Below are 22,463 nucleotides of genomic sequence, written 5' to 3'. Positions count from 1 at the left end.
GGGAGGACCAAAAAATACTTTGTGGTAAAAAAAGGCTTTTTTAAAAAAAAAAAAAAAAAAAAAAATCCAAATGGTAATGAATGGTAATGTAATTACGTAAACAGGGTTTTTTCAGCAATTTTTTGTAGACATAAATAATAATTGATCAGATATTATAAAACAACTGATAGACAGATATTGTTCAAACAATCAAAACAAAACAAAACAAAAAAAGTTTTGTTTTGTGTGTGTGTGTTTTTTTTAATCGGTACCAGCCAGTATTGGATATTTAATTGTGCATGCGCATATATTTTTTACATTTAGATTATATTTGCCATAATCTAAAACTCTTTAAAAACATTGATAATTGAATAAAACTGTTAAATGTAACCTTTAGCAAATCTCAAAATGATTATCCATTTTTCATAATGTACATTATAATGTTGTGATGCCTAAATTCACTATAAAATGATTGACTGTACTTTTTAGTGTTTTATTTATCTTTATTTTTATTCAGGTAAAATAGTTTATATATTTAGTATTTGCCAAAATTTTTATATCAGAGCAATCCTAGTAACAACAAAGTAAGTGGGTCATTTTAAACGTCAATCAGTTTCTTCCTGTCTAAATGGGCATGTCTTTGCCAGAAAGAGCTGCAAAGAGGATACCACTTGATGCAGATCAACACTACACAAGATCTACTAAAAGAGCCTGGAGCATCAGCAACATAACAGTTGCGTTCTCCACATCTGCCGTTTCCTGTGAAGCTCCCAAGGTTGATGTCACAGTCAAAAACTGTTTACACTGGCTGTTAACTAACTGAATTACATTCCTACTGCATCACAATCACAGACAGCGGGCCCTGGATTAACTACAGCACCTCACGCTCACACGTTCCTTCATGTTCTCTCTCTGTCAGTCTTCTGCTCTTAATATTTCTCAAGACTCTCTATCTCTCTCTGTGGCTCATGCATCACACCCCAGTGCCAATGGCAATGCATCAGTAGGATGTGGTGTACACCCTCCTTCCAGACTCTTCCTGTCCCTCTCTCCTGACCTGCTCCACATGTCTCTCTCTCTCTCTTTCATAATGATGTAGTTGGCTAGTCTCCAGGTCTGTCCCAGTAATGGATACAGTGAGATAACTCGATAGAGGCTTGCTGTGCAAAGCACCGACCACACCCTCCTCACCTCTAACAATCACACACACCAGCATGGCCCTAAATCAATAATGAATGATGATGGTTTGGAAAGGAAGGCCTTTTAACTCAAAATGACAAATCCATCCTTGCAATAAAGGGCCCTGTGAATAATATACTGAAGTTCCATTTAAAACACCGACAGGAGCAATTCCTTACCTTTTCAGGTGTTTGAATAACACTTTCATTGTTTCCTGACTGGGTTTTGGCAACTGTTTGATCAAGTCTTTTATGGATTGGACTCGCTGCTTGTAATCGGAGTGTTCTGAAAAGTAAGCAAAATGAAAAAGCAGGATTAGGATATGGTTGAGATGCTACTGATGATCCAAGTCTGGGAACGGCAAGGAAAACTATTCCCAAGTCAAACTGCTCCCTCTTGTGGCTGATGCTTTATTAGTATTCTGGGAGCATAATAAAATCAATGTCCATTCTGTACCCTTACCCTAAAGAACATTCAAAGAGCATTTTGTATATTTCTTGATCACCAAATCACCATATTAGAATGATTTCTGAAGGCTCGTGTGACAATTCACTGCAGTAATGGCTGCTGAAAATGTAGCTTTGCCATCCCATCACAGGAAAAATTGCATTTTTAAAGGTATTAAAATCAAGGTCTTAAATTGCAATAATATTTCACAATATTACTTGTTTTACTGTATTTTTAATCAAATAAATGTAACCTTGGTAAGCATAAGAGACTTCTTTCATAAACATTAAAAAAACTTCCTGACCCCAAACTTTAGAACAGTAGTGGTGTACATAAAAAAGCAAGAACATCTGAACATTTGTACAAAGGAGTTTACATAAGTGTCACAAATTCTTTTGATAAGTGACCAAGAAATGGTGAAGAATATTTTATACTTCATCTTCATTTTACATCACAGCATTTCTTTGTTTTAAACTTTTAAAAATCCTTAAAATCCTTGATTAAAATGGGGGACAGGAGAATTTTAAGAAATTAATAGAAGTGGAAACATTCAAGAAAAACATGACAAATACGAAACAAAATTTCTGAGCCGCTCACACTTTTGCAGCTCACCTTAAACCTGATATCTAACAGACAGAAAAATGAAAGTACTCACTGATGGCTTCGACAAAGTCATTAAAGGATGCGTAAGTGAACAGAGGCTCTGGAAGCTCCCGGAAAAACATCTTCAGAGCACCTGTAGTCACGTGGATATCCTCCCATTTATTGTCTTCCAGATTCACCTTTTCATCTGCAGACAAATAAACACACCCTTCATATCGATTCAAACCAAAGCTGCTGACACACTATATCAGACTGATATTAATTAATTAAATTAATTAATTGATTTTAATTTATGCATTTAGCAAATGCTTAAAAGCGACTTACAGTGCATTCAGGCTATACATTTTTTTACCAGTATGTGTGTTCCCTGGGAATTGAACCCATGACCTTTTACGCTGCTAACGCAATGCTCTACCACTGAGCTTTTCTACAACCATCTGATTGTTTGAACTTTGTCGTTATCCTCAGGGTAGGAGATGTGCCTGGTTATTTCAGTATCATTCATATACTATCATAGTATTTATTAAAATTTTGAATTGGCTTTTATTTTTAGTTTTCAATTTAATTTTAGTTAAATATGTGCTTTTGTCATTTTAATAATTTTTTTTAGATATATACTTCTATATAGTTCTTTTATTTAAGTTTTCGTTTTAGTAATTTTAGTACTTCTATTTAAACTTATTTTATTTCAGTTCGTTGCCAAGGCAACACATTTGTAATTTTCATTTAAGCTTTTAAAGCTTAAGTTGTTCCATCTAATATTTTTTATTGAATTTTATTTCAGCTTTATTTCAATGACTAAAATGATATTTATTTATTTATTTTAAATGTATTTTTCATTTTTAGTTAACAATAAAAACACTGGTGGGTGAGAGCCGTTTGCGAGATTGTATCATTTAAAAAAAACTACATTCAGAACTAAACAGTTCTTCTCTACCGTGATTGACCGCAAAGCGCAGTTTCTGTATGACAGCCAGGTTTCCACTGACTCTGTACAAGCCATCGATATTCAAGCCTGAGAAAAAGATACAGAGAAATGAGACAGGAAGTGAATGTAGTCCTAGAATGACAACTCAAAAATGTATAAGTAATCCAGTTGATGAAACAAACAGATACATACCTGTATTCTCCACATGCTCAATGCACATCTTGACAAAATTAGGTACGGAAGTGCCTTCTCTCTGACACAGGGCAGTCAAACTGCAGCCAAACACCTGATCTGAAAACAGACAGAAGGGTTAACAGAACTGCTTCCTCTTTATGTAGATCATTCATTAAAAGCCCCAAACTCTAGTTAACTCCTAAGCTGTATGTGCTTCTATTAGTGTATTTTACCTTTTATGTAGCCCTTATCCCTGACAGCCTGTAAGGTGGGTCTCCGTGTGAGGAACTTCTTCAGTTTGACTCTGGTCTTCTTCTGCTCAGACGAATCCAAACTGGAGTTCTTTACTAGTGCACAAACACCCAGATGTGTGTCATGACTCATCAAACCCTGTGTCGTCATGATTTAGTTTACAAATGTATGTCTTCAGTACCTCTGTTTTTCTTTGAGTCTCGGGGGTCTTTCTCTCTGTCGTGTTTCTCAGTTCCAGGAGACTCAGGCATGTCCTCCTCAATGGCCTCATCAGACTCCCAAGCCTACAACACATGCATTATCATTACAATGTACCTTTGAACATCTGTGTATGCAGTTTATGTCATAATTTTGTGCAGTGTGGTGTGTGTATTTCACTCACATGTGTGTTGATGGTCTCAGAAAGCGCTCTGAACCAGTCATTAATAACAGTGTCAATCTCAGACTGGATCAGCAGCTCTGTGCCCACTCGTGTCTTCAGCTGCCAGGGTCAAAGTTCAGATCAGGTCAGTGGGAGCATATTAGGCAGGAGTCAGGACAGATTCAGTTACAGTAAGAATATTTGTAGTTAATCCTGGAAAACTTGTATTGTAAATGGATAATTGTTATGTTACTTGGCAATCGTAATCATTATACTGCAATTATGATAATTAATTGTATTACAGAATTTGATGCAATTTAATTATATTTTCATTTCTAATAAACACTAAATAATTACTAATAAAAATGACTAAATAAGTAATAAATTAACTATTTGTTAAACACATTTGTCTTTTATTGTACTGCTGCTGCCATTAAATAAAAAGCATGTTTTATAAAAGCAATAAGCCAGTAATGGCTGTGTGATACAGTAATTTTGCCACAGTTAAGAGAGTTCTAGGCACTGCGATTTACATCCGTACCAGTGAAAAAAAAATCACTGTAACTAACAGTATCTCATGGCTTACTGCTTTATTATAGTCTACTAATTCACCGGGAAATTGCTCTGTAATTACTGTAAATGAACCAGAATTGTTAAAACATTAACATTCTGTCATCATTTACTCACCCTCATGTTGTTCCAAACCTGTATGAGTTTCTTTCTTCTGTTGAGCACAAAAGAAGATATTTTGAAGAATGTTGGTAACCAACCAGTTGATGGTAGCCATTGACTTCCATAGTATGTAAAAAATACTTTAGAACCCAACAGCTACCGTCAACTGTTTGGTTACCAACATTCTTCAAAATATCTTCTTTTGTGCTCAACAGAAAAAAGAAACTCATATTTGAGTATGAGTAAATGATGATAGACTGTTCATTTTTGTGTGAACTATCCCTTTAAGTGTTTCCAACAGTGTTGAAGATTTTAAGAAATCCAAAAGTAAAATCAGCTGACTCTCACCTCAATGACATGTTTCTTGCTGGACTTTTCTTTGGATGCCCACTCGACCGAACCTCCTCGCAGGTCCACCATGAATTCTGGTTTGGACTGGTTGCCTCCAAACTTGAAAAACAAGGTGAATTGAACAACTCAGTTTAAATCCTGTCACTCTCTAAGTAAATCATCGGGAGTTATTTAAGGATTCTCTTTAGTTCAGTGCTGTTAAACACGAGCTATAGTGATAGCTCATATAGTGAGTTCCTGGGTCAAAAGCATTTTACGTGTCAATTAGTTCTGGGTGCCAAATGTGCAATAATAGGTTAGACTTGAATATTAAATGCACACGCAACACTGTCTTATAATTTATGGCCTAGGTTTGCAAAGAGCATTCCCACATTTTGCTTTGCACAATGCTAAGCTTCTTTTTGTATGTTGTGATAATACAGATGTTTACACATTCACACACCATAAAATAAATTAGTCGGAATATGCAGAAATGCATGCCAGCAAACATAAGGTTCTTAGTGCATCCATTTTCATTTACTATCTCTGGTTATTTGACATTGTAAAAGTTTAAAATTCACCCTCTCTTGCTGGAGGAACTTCAAGCACAGAGCAGGGGCCGATAAATGTGGCGCGCAGGCAGAAAGTAGGACGTGCACAAATAAAATGGGAGACAAGCTGCCCTGCTCAGCTGATCTCAAAACAGATCTGTATCATACAATTATTTAAATAATGAACTTATATTAAATACTACTAATTTCTAAAATTTGTAGAAATTTTAGAAATTAGATGGCCTATTTAAAACCATCTAATGAAGTTTATCAAATCACAAATCTGTTAATCTAGGCAAAACTGTTCCTTGATCAGCATCGAGGGCACATTCACTCTGTCCAGAGAAGCTGACACATACAGAGGAAGCCCGGCTGCGTCTACAGTTTGTATAGGACACTGCGGGCCGGGGCTTAATCGAACGCTTCCAGTTACTTAGCAATGAAAGGAGGAGTTCAGGAAAGGAACCATTGCGGCAGTACGACTTTGAAGAGACAGGGAAGAGATGGAAGAAAGGAACAGAAAAGAGAGTGATGATGCATGAAAACACACATGGGAGAAATAAATGAAGGAGAGAGGTACAAATCAGCAAGAGAGCTAATATTAATAGTGATTTTACATGAAAGCACGTAGGCCTCTTTTTGTTTACACTTGAATGTGGATGCAGTTTGCATGATACACTCCAGCATAAATGCAGGCAAATTTGAGGTAGAAAAATCCTGCCAGTATTCAAAGCATGTAAATTGAAATAACGCTGACTAATAAGGTCAAGAATTACCAAGAGAATAATTCCACATTTGTCTCAGATGAACAGGCCATTGTAACCCGGCATGAATACATACCCAGCTGGTGCCACTGCCCTGACCCTTTGCAAAAAGTAAAGAGGATCCCTGCAGGACAGTCCAGGTGGAGGCCCAATTCTTCCTGCAGGACAATAAAAACAATAGATGCATCTGTGTCACTATTTTAAAGATCAAATGAGAAACTAGAAAAGGGAATAAAAACGCTTTTAAATGACCCATGCTTTCATTTTTCATTGCAGCACAATACATTAATTCTTAGAGGCCACAAAATTTATTTTAAGAATATATAGGTGACACTTCAGTTTTAGTTACCTAACTATTAACTACAACTTTTGCCTCAAACTCTTAATTTGCTCCTTACTAATAATTAGTAAGGTAGTAGTTATGTTTACGTATGGGGTAGGATTAAGGGATCTAAAATATTTGTCATGCAGAATAAGGCATACATATATGATTTATAAGTACTAATAATCAGCCAATGTGCTAATAATATGCATGCTAATAAGCAACTAGTTAATAGTTAGAATTGGTCCCTGAATTGGTACTACCAATATATATTGCATATAAATATTATTATGATTTTATTAAAATGTCATTAGTTTATCTATTTCCCCACATCTATTAAAAAATGAATGGCAATATTCAGTGATGCAGTTTTTACCTGACTTTCTTGCCATGTTCAGTAATCTTGGTGACATTGAGAACACCACACTTTTCCGAGGGCTACAGAGAGCAGAAAAATTAGCTTAGTAAATAAAAATTAAAAGTAAAAAAATATATTACAAACAAAGGGAAAATAAGTAAAATAATAATATATATTATTATAACGAGCATATATAGAGTGATGATGCATGAAAACACACATGGGAGAAATAAATGAAGGAGAGAGGTACAAATCAGCAAGAGAGCTAATATTAATAGTGATTTTACATGAAAGCACGTAGGCCTCTTTTTGTTTACACTTGAATGTGGATGCAGTTTGCATGATACACTCCAGCATAAATGCAGGCAAATTTGAGGTAGAAAAATCCTGCCAGTATTCAAAGCATGTAAATTGAAATAACGCTGACTAATAAGGTCAAGAATTACCAAGAGAATAATTCCACATTTGTCTCAGATGAACAGGCCATTGTAACCCGGCATGAATACATACCCAGCTGGTGCCACTGCCCTGACCCTTTGCAAAAAGTAAAGAGGATCCCTGCAGGACAGTCCAGGTGGAGGCCCAATTCTTCCTGCAGGACAATAAAAACAATAGATGCATCTGTGTCACTATTTTAAAGATCAAATGAGAAACTAGAAAAGGGAATAAAAACGCTTTTAAATGACCCATGCTTTCATTTTTCATTGCAGCACAATACATTAATTCTTAGAGGCCACAAAATTTATTTTAAGAATATATAGGTGACACTTCAGTTTTAGTTACCTAACTATTAACTACAACTTTTGCCTCAAACTCTTAATTTGCTCCTTACTAATAATTAGTAAGGTAGTAGTTATGTTTACGTATGGGGTAGGATTAAGGGATCTAAAATATTTGTCATGCAGAATAAGGCATACATATATGATTTATAAGTACTAATAATCAGCCAATGTGCTAATAATATGCATGCTAATAAGCAACTAGTTAATAGTTAGAATTGGTCCCTGAATTGGTACTACCAATATATATTGCATATAAATATTATTATGATTTTATTAAAATGTCATTAGTTTATCTATTTCCCCACATCTATTAAAAAATGAATGGCAATATTCAGTGATGCAGTTTTTACCTGACTTTCTTGCCATGTTCAGTAATCTTGGTGACATTGAGAACACCACACTTTTCCGAGGGCTACAGAGAGCAGAAAAATTAGCTTAGTAAATAAAAATTAAAAGTAAAAAAATATATTACAAACAAAGGGAAAATAAGTAAAATAATAATATATATTATTATAACGAGCATATATATATATATATATATATAATAGTATAAATTATAAATTATTATTTGCAGAAGCAGTAGTATTTAAATTTGGAAATTGTATTGCACATTCTGATGACAACATGCATTTAGAAGAGAACTGAATGTTAATACACTGAGAAGAGCATGCATAAAATCACATGGGTTAGTGTGTATACTAACGGCAGAGGGATGTTTTGGTGAAGAGGGGCAAGAGTCTGATTCAGGAGAGTAGTGTTTGGCAATTACAGACTCCTGCAAGTCATAAAGCAGAAAAAGAGCGGTGTTAAACATTCAGAATAGAGGGTGTTTGAGGATGAATACAAAAAGAAGTTAGACCCATTCTGAAGGCAGTTAAGAATTTCCTAAGAGAAAAAGGCTGATATATCAGTGTTTGTATGATAGATAATGGTCAGAATCACTGTTATCTCAAATTTTGCCATTAATGATTTGTAAGGACATGGACAAGATTTTGTTGACATGTCAGTAATAAAATTAGTTAATGAGGAGTTAGTAAAAAGGCAGCAGACACAAGCATACAAATAAGCATCACACCCAGATACATCACGTATCAATGATAAAGTGCACATTTTGAGCAGGTTTTGATTAACTCAAAGCTGACTTGTTTCCTTGATTCGCTTGAAAACAATTTCAATTTGTGAAGTGAAGAAATCACATCTGATTGGTTACAGCATAATGAGGCGACTAACTTCTCTGTACAGTGATAGGCCGAAGCCCCTGGGGAGGCGGCTCACACTGAACCATCTGTTTTTGAATGGCAGCTGGAATGAGAACCATTGTGTGAAACAAGAGCAACATAATATCAGGCTTGTTTCATTTAGCATCTTTACAGAACCAGCATAACTAAATAAAAATACAAACCACATGCGCTCTCTCTCTCACACACACACTCACAGATGCGCATGAATAAAATGCACAAGATTAAGGCCTGTTAAAAGCCTTGTGCTCTCCTGGAGGAAATATATTTGATCAGTGTTAATCTTCACTGGCATCTGGGTGAAGGAAAAAATGACTTTGACAGCTTCCTAAATGGCTTTTAGGCTACATGCTGGTCAATAATAACAATAAACACCAAAAAATAAAATAAATAAATAAATAAATTTATTTAATAAATAAATAAGAAAATAAACATAAAAGCAGCTCATTATGTGTTGGTCTAACATTTTAATATTTACAGTTTGTAGCTGTGATAATAACAAATGTTTCCTAAGTACCAAATCAGCATATTAAAATGATTTCTGAAAATTCAGCTTTGCCATCAAAGGAATAAATTACATTATAAAATGTATTAACACTTGTTATTGCAATTTGACCCGTAACAACAAAATTATTGCCAGAAATAATGGTTAACCTAGGATAATTTTTATTTTTTGTAACAATCTCTCATTCATGCCTGCAAAGTTTTTACACTCCGTGATGTTTTGGAATGTGTGCTTGTGCATGCAAAATATTTGTTACAATTATGTTTGCGGGTCAGTTTGACAAGCAATTTCATGGTTAATGGCAGCTGCACAAAAAAAAAAAAAATGTATTTTGTTATATCAGGTACCCTCGTAGGGCATTTATATTTACATTTATGCATTTGGCAGACGCTTTTATCTGAAGAAATGTACACAACATTGAAGGTGTACATTTTTACCAGTTCAAGCATAGAAATTTCACAGGGAATCAAACCCATAATCTTGCCATTGCCAAGTAGTGCCATGTTCTACTGCTTGAGCTTCACAAAAGCATACCAAAATAAATAAATAAAATACATACATTTAAAAATAAATCAAACATGTTCAATTTAAAATAAAAAATAGTAACAATACTTCATATATTTTTGAAAAAGAAAAAAAATACCGTTTTAAAAATCGCATGTTCTATGTTTATTTTTTGTTAATCGTTTACTGTTTTTTCTTTTTTTTTTTTTTTTTAATTGTGTGATTTTTGGTGAACTGTACTGAATCTAGGGCTGCACGATTAATCGAATTTAAATCGCAAAGGCGATAAGGCGATTAGTCAAGCTGCGATGGTCATGCGTATCTTTCAGTGAAGCACGGTTCTGTGATGAACAGTAAATCTCCATCCGAAGGCCAGAGGGCGCTCTCGTGCTGAAACTGCAAATACGCCTCGCAAAAGAAACCCAGAAAATGCTTATAACGGTTGAGGAATAAACAGAAGATTTAACTGCTTTGATTAATTCAACGTGACTAATAAACACATGACTATGACAATATATGGTTTATCTGAGTTCGTCTTATTATAATTTTTATTATAATAAAGTATATAATGCAATGCTAATCGATTATCACTGCTTAGCTACATCTCACAGAAGGATGTATTTCAAACACTCGACTGACATCATGAAGTGAGTTTGGAGTAAAAACATGTTATTAAATGTGGTATTTTCACGTGCTTTCAGATGGAACAGCATTTACTACACAGAGCCGTAGTTCACTGACAAGCTCCGTAAACAGCTTTCATAATCGCAGAACGATTTCTTCGAATTCATAATCGCGCGATTAAATCGTCTGCGATTATGAACACGATTTTTCTTAGCTTGTCAGTGAACTATGGCTCTGTGTAGTAAATGCTGCTCCAGCTGAAAGCAGGTGATGGAGATTTACTACTAATCACAGAACCGGCTTTACTGACAAGATGCGCATGACAATCACATTTGATTAATCGTGCAGCCCTAATCTGAATCCAATTAAGGTCACTCAATTTGAATAAATTACACCCAGAATCTGAAAATAATACAAGAGCTAGAACAGAAAACAGTATTTTAAATTGTAAAAGTATGTCATATTACTGTTTTTACTATATTTTGATCAACTAAATCAAGCCTTGGTGAGCATAAGAGACTTCTTTCAAAAACATTTGCCAACCCCAAACTTTTAATTGGTAAGTTTATATATATCACACAAAAGAGAACTGTATTGTGTAGACCATGTTTAATCGTGCTAAAGAATAATATTTGTTTGTCTTTTACAACATAGGCATGTACCTTCTCACTGATGTCCAGCACATAGGTGCTGTGTCTCCACTTGGTCAGCACAATGGGCTCCTGCTGCTTCCTTTCCAAACTGTGACTCTTAGGAGCTTCTCCAGAGATTGGAGGAGAGAGATTATACTGGGAACAAACAGGAAGGAAAAGAGAGGGAGAAAGTGATTTGGTTGAATTGGTTTAAAACCAATTAGTGATGAGAGAAACACAAAATATAGTGGGCAAGCAAATCAAAAATCAGCAGAGTCACCACAAAAATAATATTCAGAAGATAATTTATACATAATTGTACTGGAAAATGTTTCAAGGAAAAATAAAGGTTGGTTAAATAAACCAGTTTACATACGAAATGAGTACTGACAGTGATAAAAACACAGAAAAGTAAAGAGAACAGTCATTGAAGTACCTCTCTCCTCGCCGTCCACAGCACCATGTGCGGTCAGATCCCCTCCTCCGAACATAAGCCCACCCAACCCACTCAGCCCCCCAGAGTACAACATGTGTGTATATGTTAGATGGAATGAGAGGATGTGTAATAAAAGAGAAGTGTGTGGTCAGATAAACACTGTCCAGCAGCGACTGGGCCACTAGAGACACTGATCTCAACTAACTAGATTAGGGAATCAGGGTTACTTTTAGATTTTCCCAGTAAACCTCCTACTGTCCTGGTTAACACTTGAGCTAAAGCGGTCAATGATCACACATGATCCAAAGACAGAAGAAAGGCTGTCTGGGTATACCTGTGGAAAAAGTTTAACTTACTTTTGGTAACTCCCATTCTGAGCGGGATCCATCAGCACTGTAGTAATATGGCCGGCCTTGTTCGTCCACATGCTTGATCCACTGTCAAACAAAGAAAAAACATTCCTTACACTGTGTCTCATCCATAAGAAAATGAGATTTCTGTATGTAAGCAGCTCTTTCCAGCACCTTCTCATTGGTGTATTCAGACACATAGAGTGTGTGGCCATGTTCATCCAGTTCCTCAGACCAGCCTCTAGGGGGCGATCCGTACTGACTGTCTGACTGACTGGAGTGTGTGCTGGGACAAATCTCCTCAGAAGACAAATGCTGAACAATACAGTGAGACAAGACAATGAGGGGGAAACTATGTCAGAAAGACAAGAATCATAAAAAATAAAAAAAATAAAAAAATGCAACGTCAACAGTATGGCATGGCACTAACAACACTAAAGTAAGTCGCTTTGGATAAAAACAACAAAATGTGAATGTTATTTATTTACAAATATTATTATATTTAAAATGATTATACTTGTTTTTATATATTATTATTATTAAAGAAATAAATATATTTTTATACAAACCAAATGTATTATTACTAAAGTAAGTTGCTTTGGATAAAAACAACAAAATGTGAATGTTATTTATTTACAAATATTATTATATTTAAAATTATTATACTTGTTTTTATATATTATTATTATTAAAGAAATAAATATATTTTTATACAAACCAAATGTATTATTACTAAAGTAAGTTGCTTTGGATAAAAACAACAAAATGTGAATGTTATTTATTTACAAATATTATTATATTTAAAATTATTATACTTGTTTTTATATATTATTATTATTAAAGAAATAAATATATTTTTATACAAACCAAATGTATTATGATTATTATTATCAGTAATAAACAATGTTGTTATTTAAATATAACGCATTTGAATACACATTATTATTATTATTATTAATGTAATATTTTTTATGCATAATTATTATTATATTTATTTACAACTATTATTATTTATTAAAAAACAATATATTATTATTTAAAAAAATATATGAACACACATTTTATTGTTAATATTATTATTTTTTATTAATTTATTATTTTTTAAATAAACAATGATAATAGTTGTAGTTGTACAACAATGATAAAAGTTGTAATAATAGTATAATATTATATCTTAATTATATATATATTATTATTATTATATATCCACATATAAAATAATAATATCAAAATTATTATTATTATTTAAAAAAACACTTTAATACTGATTTAGCGCTAAGTTAGAGCATCTGTAGCAGATAACATTTTACCTGATATAAACAACAACACATAGCATATCCCCCTTTTATTATGCCCAAATGTACACTTTTCCACTAGATGGCAGCTATGAACAATGGAAAGAGTGAAACTTAGATCGAAACTTCAGATACGGCTGTCTTAAAGGAGTTCGGAAAACAGGTCGAACGTTTTACTCTTGTAAACACAGACATACGTGTCAGCTCTTACAGCAACCAGAACAACTTATCACACAGAAACATTTGTGTCAAACAATAATCTGTAATAATAGTAATATCCGCAGAGAGCAAGTTGCTCCACTCTGTTCTGTGTGAAGCTGGGTCAGCCGTATGTTGAAGCTTAAATATCTGAACAGCATTTTTCAAAGGCTTAAATATAGACTGAAGACCTACTTCAACTCTGGCCTAGTTCAAACTTTCACACGCACAAGCATGTGGGCACACAGTCACACTTACATAAGCATTATTACATCAATGCAAAGATGTTGTATTTTACAGATGAAATTAGATATATTATTTTCGAAGTTGACCAATATGGCCTTTTTAATGGGCATTTTTCCAGTTGTCTGTTACCTCCATGTCTCCAGTGTTCCCTCCAGTGTCCCCACGACTGCCCCCGTTGTCTCGTGAGCGTGGTGGTTTCCAGGTCCTTTCCTGAGTCATGCGGTTGTAGTAGAAGTTTCTTCCACTCGTATCTTTGTGCGTTTCCCAGTCGCCCAGGATATGAAGAGGGGAGGAAGAGGGAACAGGTGGGAGAGACGACTGAGAGATCTTTAACTCCTGGAGGTTGGTATAAACGGGGGACTCGGGTCGACACTGTCCGGTGGGTGATATGCCCTGTAGACAAAATAGAGGAAGAGAGGCAAGACGGGAAAATTATGTAATTTTTCACAAAAAAAAAAGGGTCTAATCAGTTCTTCATAAAAACTAATATTTAGTTTAACAGCATACACATACATGTCTCAAAAGAGAAGTGCACAACGAGAAGGCCAAGACAAACATAACCAGCTAATAAACTCTGATTGATTCTGCCAGGCATTGGGAAAAACTCTGACAGAGAGATCCAAGATTCACAAGGAGCCCAAGAAACATCTGCCAATTATTTTATTGATGTGTTCTCGGTCGACAACTGGCTGGACTCTAACACTGTCCCTTTAAAACACATTTTAAATGAGAATAAAGCATGAAGAGAATTCAATAAAATAAAAAATTAAGCACAGAAATATTTGCATATGTTTTGCCAAAAAAGAGACGCACAGAACAATAGGAGGAGCCAATTAGAAAGTAACTTGAAAGTTCCAGACATCAGAGAATGATCATCTGTGCTTAATTTGAATTTGAGTCAGTGCTGCTGATATAAATATATTAATCAGCCCTGTCAAAAGAAAATCAATCAATTTATTTTTCTGGCTGGACAGATTACACCATTCCTGCAATTTCCTGAAGTATCTTGATTTATAAGAAAAGCATGATAAAACAGACTGGTAAAGATGAATTGCAATGCAAGTCTACAGGAAAAGAGATGACATTATATTTGAAGGAAATATTTAGATTTTATGAAAAATGCTAGAAAAAGCAAGGTCACGTGTATAACAATATTAAGGTTGCTTTGGAAAAAAATGTTTGCTAAATTAAAAAATTGTAAGTGACAGTACAACAGTCCAGTAGTTCCGTTGAAATGTCTGGTTAGCACAATTGAAAGTAAAGAAGTCAGTCAATGAAAAGAGTTATTTTAGAAAATGTCTCTACCTCATACTGTTAGACAGACCACGTCCTATTATTTTTATTTTTGTGTAACCCATTGTGAGCTTCACCATAATGAAAACAACCACACAATACAAATGAACACAGAAACCAGAGGAAAATTGAGCAACTGAAAACTCACATATATAGGAAGAACAGAAATAGAAGCCATTCTCTCACCCGAGACTAACAGAAACTACTGCTCCCAGAACATCAACAAAGCCACCGCTGACTACGTGACTTGAAACCTATTGTAACTGGTAATGTGTAAGTTAGAGGATATATATCTGTGAATACATACGCCACTATTAAGTGACCCACCAGGGGTTCTTAAAACTTGGACGCAACATCTTGAGGAAAAATCCTACAAAATAATGACCCATTGCTAACCCACCTCTAAAAAAAATGGACACAATTCCTGTTTTTATGGAAAGGCTGTTGGCAAAGACCTCAAATAGTCAGAGTATTTGGAAAAGAGAGAAAGAGGCCTGTTAGCCAATTCATCCTGTCATGCATGGAAACATATGGGACTTCCTGTCATACTGAAATAATAAGGTTAATCGCGATAATAGACTCAAAGCTGCTCCAACATTTTCCAATGTCCTGTGAGACTGTGTGGCAATGAGCAAAACATTCCAAAAGATAACCCAAACATTTCATTCAGCCAAATACATTTTGACTTGCAGTCAAATAAAAAATGTATTTGTATACTGTAAATGATCACTAAACTACACTGCGCTAGTTCCAAGTCGTATCGCTACTCTTTCAGCTTACATAATAAAATAATTTCAACTCAGATTAATATTTCCATGTATGTATGTCCATGTATATAAATATTTTTTATTTGGTAAGTAGTGGCGGTTTGGTTGTGATCATGACCAGCAAACTGTACATCATACCTTGTTTAAAAGAAAAGAAAAGAAAAGAAAAGAAAAGAAAAGAAAAGAAAAACGGCCCAATTTTAAAGAGGTCATCTGCAGCAAATTGCAGGATCTGAAATGTCATTATTAAAATTTTTATTTTTATTTTTAAAACACTCCGAGTGAAGAAAATAAACTGAATCACAAAATTAAAAACAAAAAATTATATATTAATTTAATAATTTAAAGTAATAATATAATATAATATAATAATATAAGCATTTGAAATCAAACATTAAAAAAATACAGCGGTAAATTTCACCTTCTGACTCCTGCTTGTCTCTTGAGTTGTCTCTTGGGTCTTTTTCTTTTCAGTCTAATGGAGATACTGAAACTCTCCAGCTCAATATCTGCATACAAACCACAACCCTTGTTTGCATATCTGTCTCTTGCTCTGTCTCAGCCACATGCATACTGTATCAGCAAAAAAACAGCACTAGGAGAGACCAGCCTACACTGGATTATTTTATAAGAAAGGTGACCCCAAAATAGCTCAAACAGCAGTGATCATAAGTTCATTTCACTCAGTGTATGTACAATGTTGCGTGCACACAGAAACACAGAGTAATGTATTCAAATCCATGCGCAGCCACATGCCTCCACATGGAAATGTGTAGAGCACACCCAGGAGGAAATGCACAGCACGCACATATACGCAGTAGCAGCTGTAAGCATCCATAGACTACAGCCCCTACGGCAATATATGAGATATGAATAAGTACTCTTTCAAAAAATGCATTTGGTTATGAAGTGTGTTTGTATAAATGTATGCAAGGTCAAACTGAAGTACTATGCCAATTGATTTCATGCTATGAGAGGTCTGTTGTTCCAGAGATGTTTTAAGATTAGATGCTCAGATATGGATGACACACACACACACACACACACACACACACACACAGCATATGCTTTCTCATTCAGACATCACAAAGGTACAATTGATGCAAAGGCACCAGACACTGTAATCTAAATTCTGCAAGCTTTCGTCATTCTATGAATCATCATCCATTTATTCCTCTGTCCATCATTCTCCAAGTGCCAACTATATTATATTATATTAAGAAAAGAGTATAGAAAAAATAGAATAAAATGTAAACACAAAAAAATTCTAGACCACTACATCAGATCCTCTGCTATTCTCTTCTTGTAACTGGCCACTAGAGGTCGACATTAGACCAGTAAATGGTAACCTCCATTTCTTTCCATCTTAAGCACCTCATTACTTATGATCTGTGTCTGTGTGTGTGTGTGTGTGTGTGTGTGTGTGTGTGTGTGTGTGTGTCTAGTGTGTTTGAGAATAAAAATGAAATGTAGAAAATCGAGGTCCTCCATAAACATTTCTAGACCGTCTTGATCTTATAAAGCACTTTGATTAATGCTGCCTGTACATTATCCTCCACATTATACTGCTTACAAAATGAATAATTTAAATGGGCATTAAATATTGATTTGATTTGAAATAACTGTATTAGATTACATGCAGATTAAGGCTCAACAAGGTTCAGAAACTAATACAGCTATGTAGGCACTTTGCTCTCTGAGACAATGTCCATTTATAAAGTTCAGCGATGATTACTGAACAATATTCAACTGCAAAATGCCATCACAGACCAATAAGAAACAAATATTCCAGAGAGGATATGCATGCTATGCACACACACACACACACACACACACATTTGCTTAAATGCCTTTGGCTGTGACATACAGTAAGACGTTACATAACAGAATGAGTGTGTGTGAGTGAGTAAGGTACAGAGCAGAGAGAGCGAGGGGAGTGAAAAGACAATTTGGAAACTTGGACAAGGTCACAATTTTGTGATGTTTCTTTATGGATGTGCCTGACTGTGTTTTATACACAAGATACAGGATAAAAGCCACATGAGAGAAGGCAGTGCCTGTGATTGGCTGATTACCAGTGTACTGGTACTGTGATTGGCTGATATCAGTGGACTAAAGGCTGATTTATACTTCTGCGTCGGACCTACGCCGTAGCTTACGTGTAGCTTACGCACACCCATATGCCGTAGCCTGACGTGCACCTCTCCAAAAATCGAACAGCGCGTCAATTCTACGCGGACCGCAAGCGCTGTGATTGGTCTGCAAGAACCCCTCCCTCCATATGTACTTGAGTTTTGTGTGTGTTTATGTGCACTTTAATATATTTTAATGTTACACCTTCTTATATAAAATAAAACAAAGCAAAGAACAAGTGTCTTATCATTTATTATACTACATAGCATTATACATCAGTAGTTGTCCGCAACAAACAATGTTGATCTGCCGTGGTACAAGTCCTTGTGCAGATTGAAAGAATGCCATCATCTCCTGTTCCGTTGTTGTCTCCTTTTTGTAGTTTTAAATAATGATTTAATGATTTGATATTTATTTGCCGCCGTCACTGCTATAATGCTTCTCCGACGAGCCGCTTCTTCTTCGGCTTTTGCCGTGGTACTGCGGGTTACACCAGCAACATGCCCGTGGACACTGCTGACTAGCGGTTTGCATGTGTACTGCACGTTGACGCGGACAACGACGCAGAAGTATAAATGAAAACTGACGCATAGCCTACGGCGGAAAGGCTACGGCGTAGGTCCGACGCAGAAGTATAAATCAGCCTTAATGCCCGCCTATCATGTTCACAGCAGTTACTAATTACAAAAATGTAACTCACTCACACAGGTTTCACCAGGTTTGGTAACAAACATTACCTTAAATTTTGGCGAACAGGTTGCATTTGTACAATCTTATTCATACGTTTTCATAAAATCGGCCTATAGTTAGGTTTAGTGTTGGGGTTAAGGGTTGACCTTCATGCATACTTTTTCCAAAAAATCATGTTTATATATCATACAAATTCGCTACCAATTTGCCAAACATTTTAAATAGTTACTAACTGCCATAACATTCAAAATTACCAATGTTACATTTTCTCATGAGATTAGTTAGTTCAGCTGAGTTCAATTTAAGCTTCGTCTTCATGCTTGCAGTCTTCTTCACACCAAAAAGAATAACTATCAGTAATCAGAACCTTTTTAGAGGGCAGACTATTTTCCTCCTCTTCTTTTGTCCATCAAAAACTACCCCTTACACAAATAAAGGCCTATCTCACTCTCTTCCTCCTGGACTGAGTATGGATGACCAGTGTAACTTACATTTCCATCTGACTGCCTGCAGTCAGGATGCATCCGTTCAGCCACACATTAGCACATCTGTGACATATGCAGAGCCACACGGGCACAGCCACCCAGTCACCTCCCTCAGAGCCCCGGGAGCCACATGGATGTGTGCTCAACCGAACATTAGGTCTATATCTACAGTATGAGACCACAGTATCTACTGCAAGCGTGTCATAAAGGATGCGACCATACACACTCAAATCAATAAGTGTGGCTCCAGGAAGGCTGATTTAGTAGACAGCAAACTTTATGGGGAATTTTAGCTCTATTTCACACCTCAGCGAGTTCAGCAATGCTCAAACTCTGACAGAGAGACAACCAATTAACCTTTAGGTCTTTGGCGCACAGCCCAATGCTGCGTGATACAACACACACACACACACACACACAAACAGACCTCCCTGCGCTCAGCGCTAATGTTGACGGTTTCTATAAGACTCGATGTGAATATGAAATCTCAGTCAGAGCAGCATGATGAACAGCTGCACAATTTCCTCACTGCTGAATGAGGTAAAACTGCAAAAAACAGACTGAAATTCAAGAGTAAAACCTAGGGGAAAAAATAATGATTAGTGATGGGCCTGGATGGTCGTTTAGGGAAGTTTATGTACACGTCAAAATATCTTCTGTTGTGTTTGGCAAAGCAAATACAGAACAGAACATTGAAGTGAGTAAATAATGACAGAATTTTCATTTTTGGGTGAACTATCTCTTTAAGACTAACCAGCTGTTCAGACAACCAACCAACTAGCTGATTATTAAAATATATGTAGATTTGCATCTATCATAAACGGTGAACTTGGCAGTGAATATATGCGTGTGTTTCTGTGAGTGTGTAGAAGTGTAGAAAAACCTGGGGGCGATGTGCTTTGATGGTAGTCCCAAATCCACTACAGCAGACGGTGCGTCCCGCAACCGTGCAAATCCCTGTGTTCTCATTGGTTCCTCTCATCTCCCCAAAAACCCCTATTAATTATTCAGAAATGTTAGAGAGGACTCCTAGTGAGCAACACTCTGTTCTCTGAGCTCAAACCACTGCTCGTGAATGAGCTAATGTCCCATATTTTACACATACAGTCTTTCCACATACAACTCGCAATGCAAATCTAAAGCTTGTCTATCCAAGAACTTTCTATCTTCATTGTTAGCAATCCATGTTTTCCAGACTTTAAAGTTCTTGGAAAGACACACTGCACATTATTGTCACATATATATGCATTTACATTTTTTTTATACATGCATTTGACAGACACTTTATCCAAAGCATTCAAGGTATACATTTTTTAAGTTCATGCATACCCTGGGAATCAAACCCATGACACTGGCATTGTTAGCGCCATGCTCTACTGTTTGACCATGCATGCTTTCTAATGCATATGCATGCTTTCTAATGTCAAGCCCCATAAGGACTAAATCATAAATCACTACAAATCATTATAACAGATATAAGACGACTCCATAGACAAACACTGGCTACATGTTTTGCCTATAAAAGAAAAAGGCTAGGCTAGGGGAGTTCAAAATATGGGGACGGTTGTCACCTAAATTAGCTCAAACCGTGAAGTGAGTTGTGGTGAGGATGCTCCTGGACAGAAGGGCTGGATGGATGATTCTTCCTTTATCTCTCTCTCTCACATCCCCCTTATTCCTCTCTCTGTCTTTCTCTCTTTGTGTTCCCTCTATGTGCTGACCGATGCAAAGGCTTAAAAAACTGCACTAGTGAAAAGCTTCACTGAACTGACACGCTCTGCAAGACAAGTATAACTTCTCCACTGTTTGTATTTTTGTTGACATAACGTTTTTTATAAGAGTTACAATATCTACAGAAAAGCAGACTGTAGCAAAGGCAGCTTAAGGGAAACTACTTGCCCTCACCTGACCTTCAGGGATAAATTCTTTCCTTTCTTGATTTAAGTATATGGGTTTACATTGACCTCAAGTGCTGGGAAGTAACTAAAAAGGCTAACTAATACAAAAGTTTGTTTTTGAATAGTATAAATTTTGCATTAACATGCTATTTATTTCAAAAAGAAGCAAAGAATTGTGAAGTATTGACATTATATGGTACATGGAGCATTATAATCAAGCAAACAAAAAATATCAGCCACTTTAACCTCTTAAGACCCGGCAAAACATTTTAGGAAAAAAATAGTATTTTTTCATGTCATTACATTGTTTAGATTGATAACAGAATGATTTGATATGCCATTTTTCTTCATGCAAAATGTGTGTAAAATGGCCATAAACAGGCCATTTCTCATTATATATAATGTATCTATAAACTAAATCTAATTTGCATATTAATGTGTTTTTGGGGAAAAGAAAAGTGTAATAATGGGAGTAATAATTGACAAGATTTTCATAATAACATATAATATTTCATAGGAATATTGAAATATATTTTCTTTCCCTATTCATTTGTTGTGTCTCCCAAAATGCGTAATAAACATGCTTTTGGAGTTAAAAATTGTTAGTAAATTTAAAAAAAAATTTTTTGTTGGACAACAGGTTTGTAAATGCTTCTTGTTACCTGCGGTGCGAACACACCAAAGAGTAGGAACTTCCGTCATTAGTTCTAAGAACTATGAAAAGGTTCCTCCGGTGCGAAAGCCCCCATTGTGGTTTGGAAGCACACTGGTCAATGTAGTCAGATAACATTATACTTTTCATATAACAGTACCTGCTAATCAATAACTGAGGCTAAGCTGCATTAGCACCACACAGCACAATATATCATTCATGCAGTATGTGAACACACTCCTGCCCCTCCAGACACCCCTTGGAAAGCTAAGCCTCCTGATTAATGAGAAAATCCCTTGTTAATTCCTGTCGTGGTATTGCCTCTTGCTAATTACATGCACTGTAGGTTACGAGGCTGGACTGTGAAAGTATGACAGTGGTGTTAAAGGGGTCATATGATGCGATTTCAAGTTTTCCTTTCTCTTTGGAGTGTTACAAGCTGTTCGTGAATAGATAAGATCCCTAAAGTTGCAAAGACTAAAGTCTCAAACCCAAAGAGATATTCTTTATAAAAGTTAAGACTCGTCCACGAGCCACATGGCTCGATACGCAACGCAACGCAATGCATAAAAAGACAGTATAAGTCATTATAATCTGTAATTATGTCCCCACTGGATGCTACAAATGCCTCGTTTGTAATGGGTTTTATTGGTTTTGTCTCGTCGCTCCGGCCGGGACAGGGCATCACAGTATGGTAAGGGGCGTAACATTTCTGTCACACGCTTGAGGTATTCGGCCAATCACAACACACTGGATAGCTGACCAATCAGAGCACATCTCGCTTTTCAGACCGATGAGCTTTGTAAAAATCGACG

At 35.8% G+C, this 22,463-nt stretch overlaps 1 protein-coding gene and 1 long non-coding RNA gene across 3 annotated transcripts in view; both read right to left on the bottom strand.

Annotated features, from left to right (window-relative positions):
* arhgap12b (Rho GTPase activating protein 12b) overlaps positions 1 to 22,463 on the bottom strand; it is a 71,838-nt gene that overhangs the window by 3,231 nt on the left and 46,144 nt on the right. The window contains exons 3-17 of one of the 2 annotated variants that reach the window (XM_016537144.1): positions 13,860 to 14,123; positions 12,166 to 12,306; positions 11,998 to 12,078; positions 11,236 to 11,361; positions 8,933 to 9,004; positions 8,053 to 8,114; positions 7,431 to 7,512; positions 4,944 to 5,045; positions 3,945 to 4,043; positions 3,744 to 3,846; positions 3,544 to 3,657; positions 3,329 to 3,427; positions 3,146 to 3,223; positions 2,261 to 2,395; positions 1,338 to 1,443 (exon numbers count right to left, since the gene is read on the bottom strand). In XM_016537144.1, coding sequence (XP_016392630.1) covers positions 1,338 to 1,443; positions 2,261 to 2,395; positions 3,146 to 3,223; positions 3,329 to 3,427; positions 3,544 to 3,657; positions 3,744 to 3,846; positions 3,945 to 4,043; positions 4,944 to 5,045; positions 7,431 to 7,512; positions 8,053 to 8,114; positions 8,933 to 9,004; positions 11,236 to 11,361; positions 11,998 to 12,078; positions 12,166 to 12,306; positions 13,860 to 14,123 — 1,664 coding nt within the window. The remainder of the gene's footprint in view (positions 1 to 1,337; positions 1,444 to 2,260; positions 2,396 to 3,145; positions 3,224 to 3,328; positions 3,428 to 3,543; positions 3,658 to 3,743; positions 3,847 to 3,944; positions 4,044 to 4,943; positions 5,046 to 7,430; positions 7,513 to 8,052; positions 8,115 to 8,932; positions 9,005 to 11,235; positions 11,362 to 11,997; positions 12,079 to 12,165; positions 12,307 to 13,859; positions 14,124 to 22,463) is intronic. The other variant, XM_016537145.1, reaches the window with a different exon arrangement.
* LOC107727311 (uncharacterized) lies at positions 5,060 to 7,015 on the bottom strand. The gene is made up of 3 exons (XR_001638341.1): positions 6,939 to 7,015; positions 6,317 to 6,398; positions 5,060 to 5,958 (listed from the first exon to the last, which is right to left on the bottom strand). It is a non-coding gene; the product is annotated as an uncharacterized LOC107727311 (long non-coding RNA).

Source organism: Sinocyclocheilus rhinocerous, unplaced genomic scaffold (assembly GCF_001515625.1).
Source record: "Sinocyclocheilus rhinocerous isolate Xijiao unplaced genomic scaffold, SAMN03320098_v1.1 scaffold186, whole genome shotgun sequence".
NCBI classification, from domain to species: domain Eukaryota; kingdom Metazoa; phylum Chordata; class Actinopteri; order Cypriniformes; family Cyprinidae; genus Sinocyclocheilus; species Sinocyclocheilus rhinocerous.
Note: the sequence above shows the minus strand (reverse complement) of the source record. Positions and strands in the feature narration are given on the sequence as shown.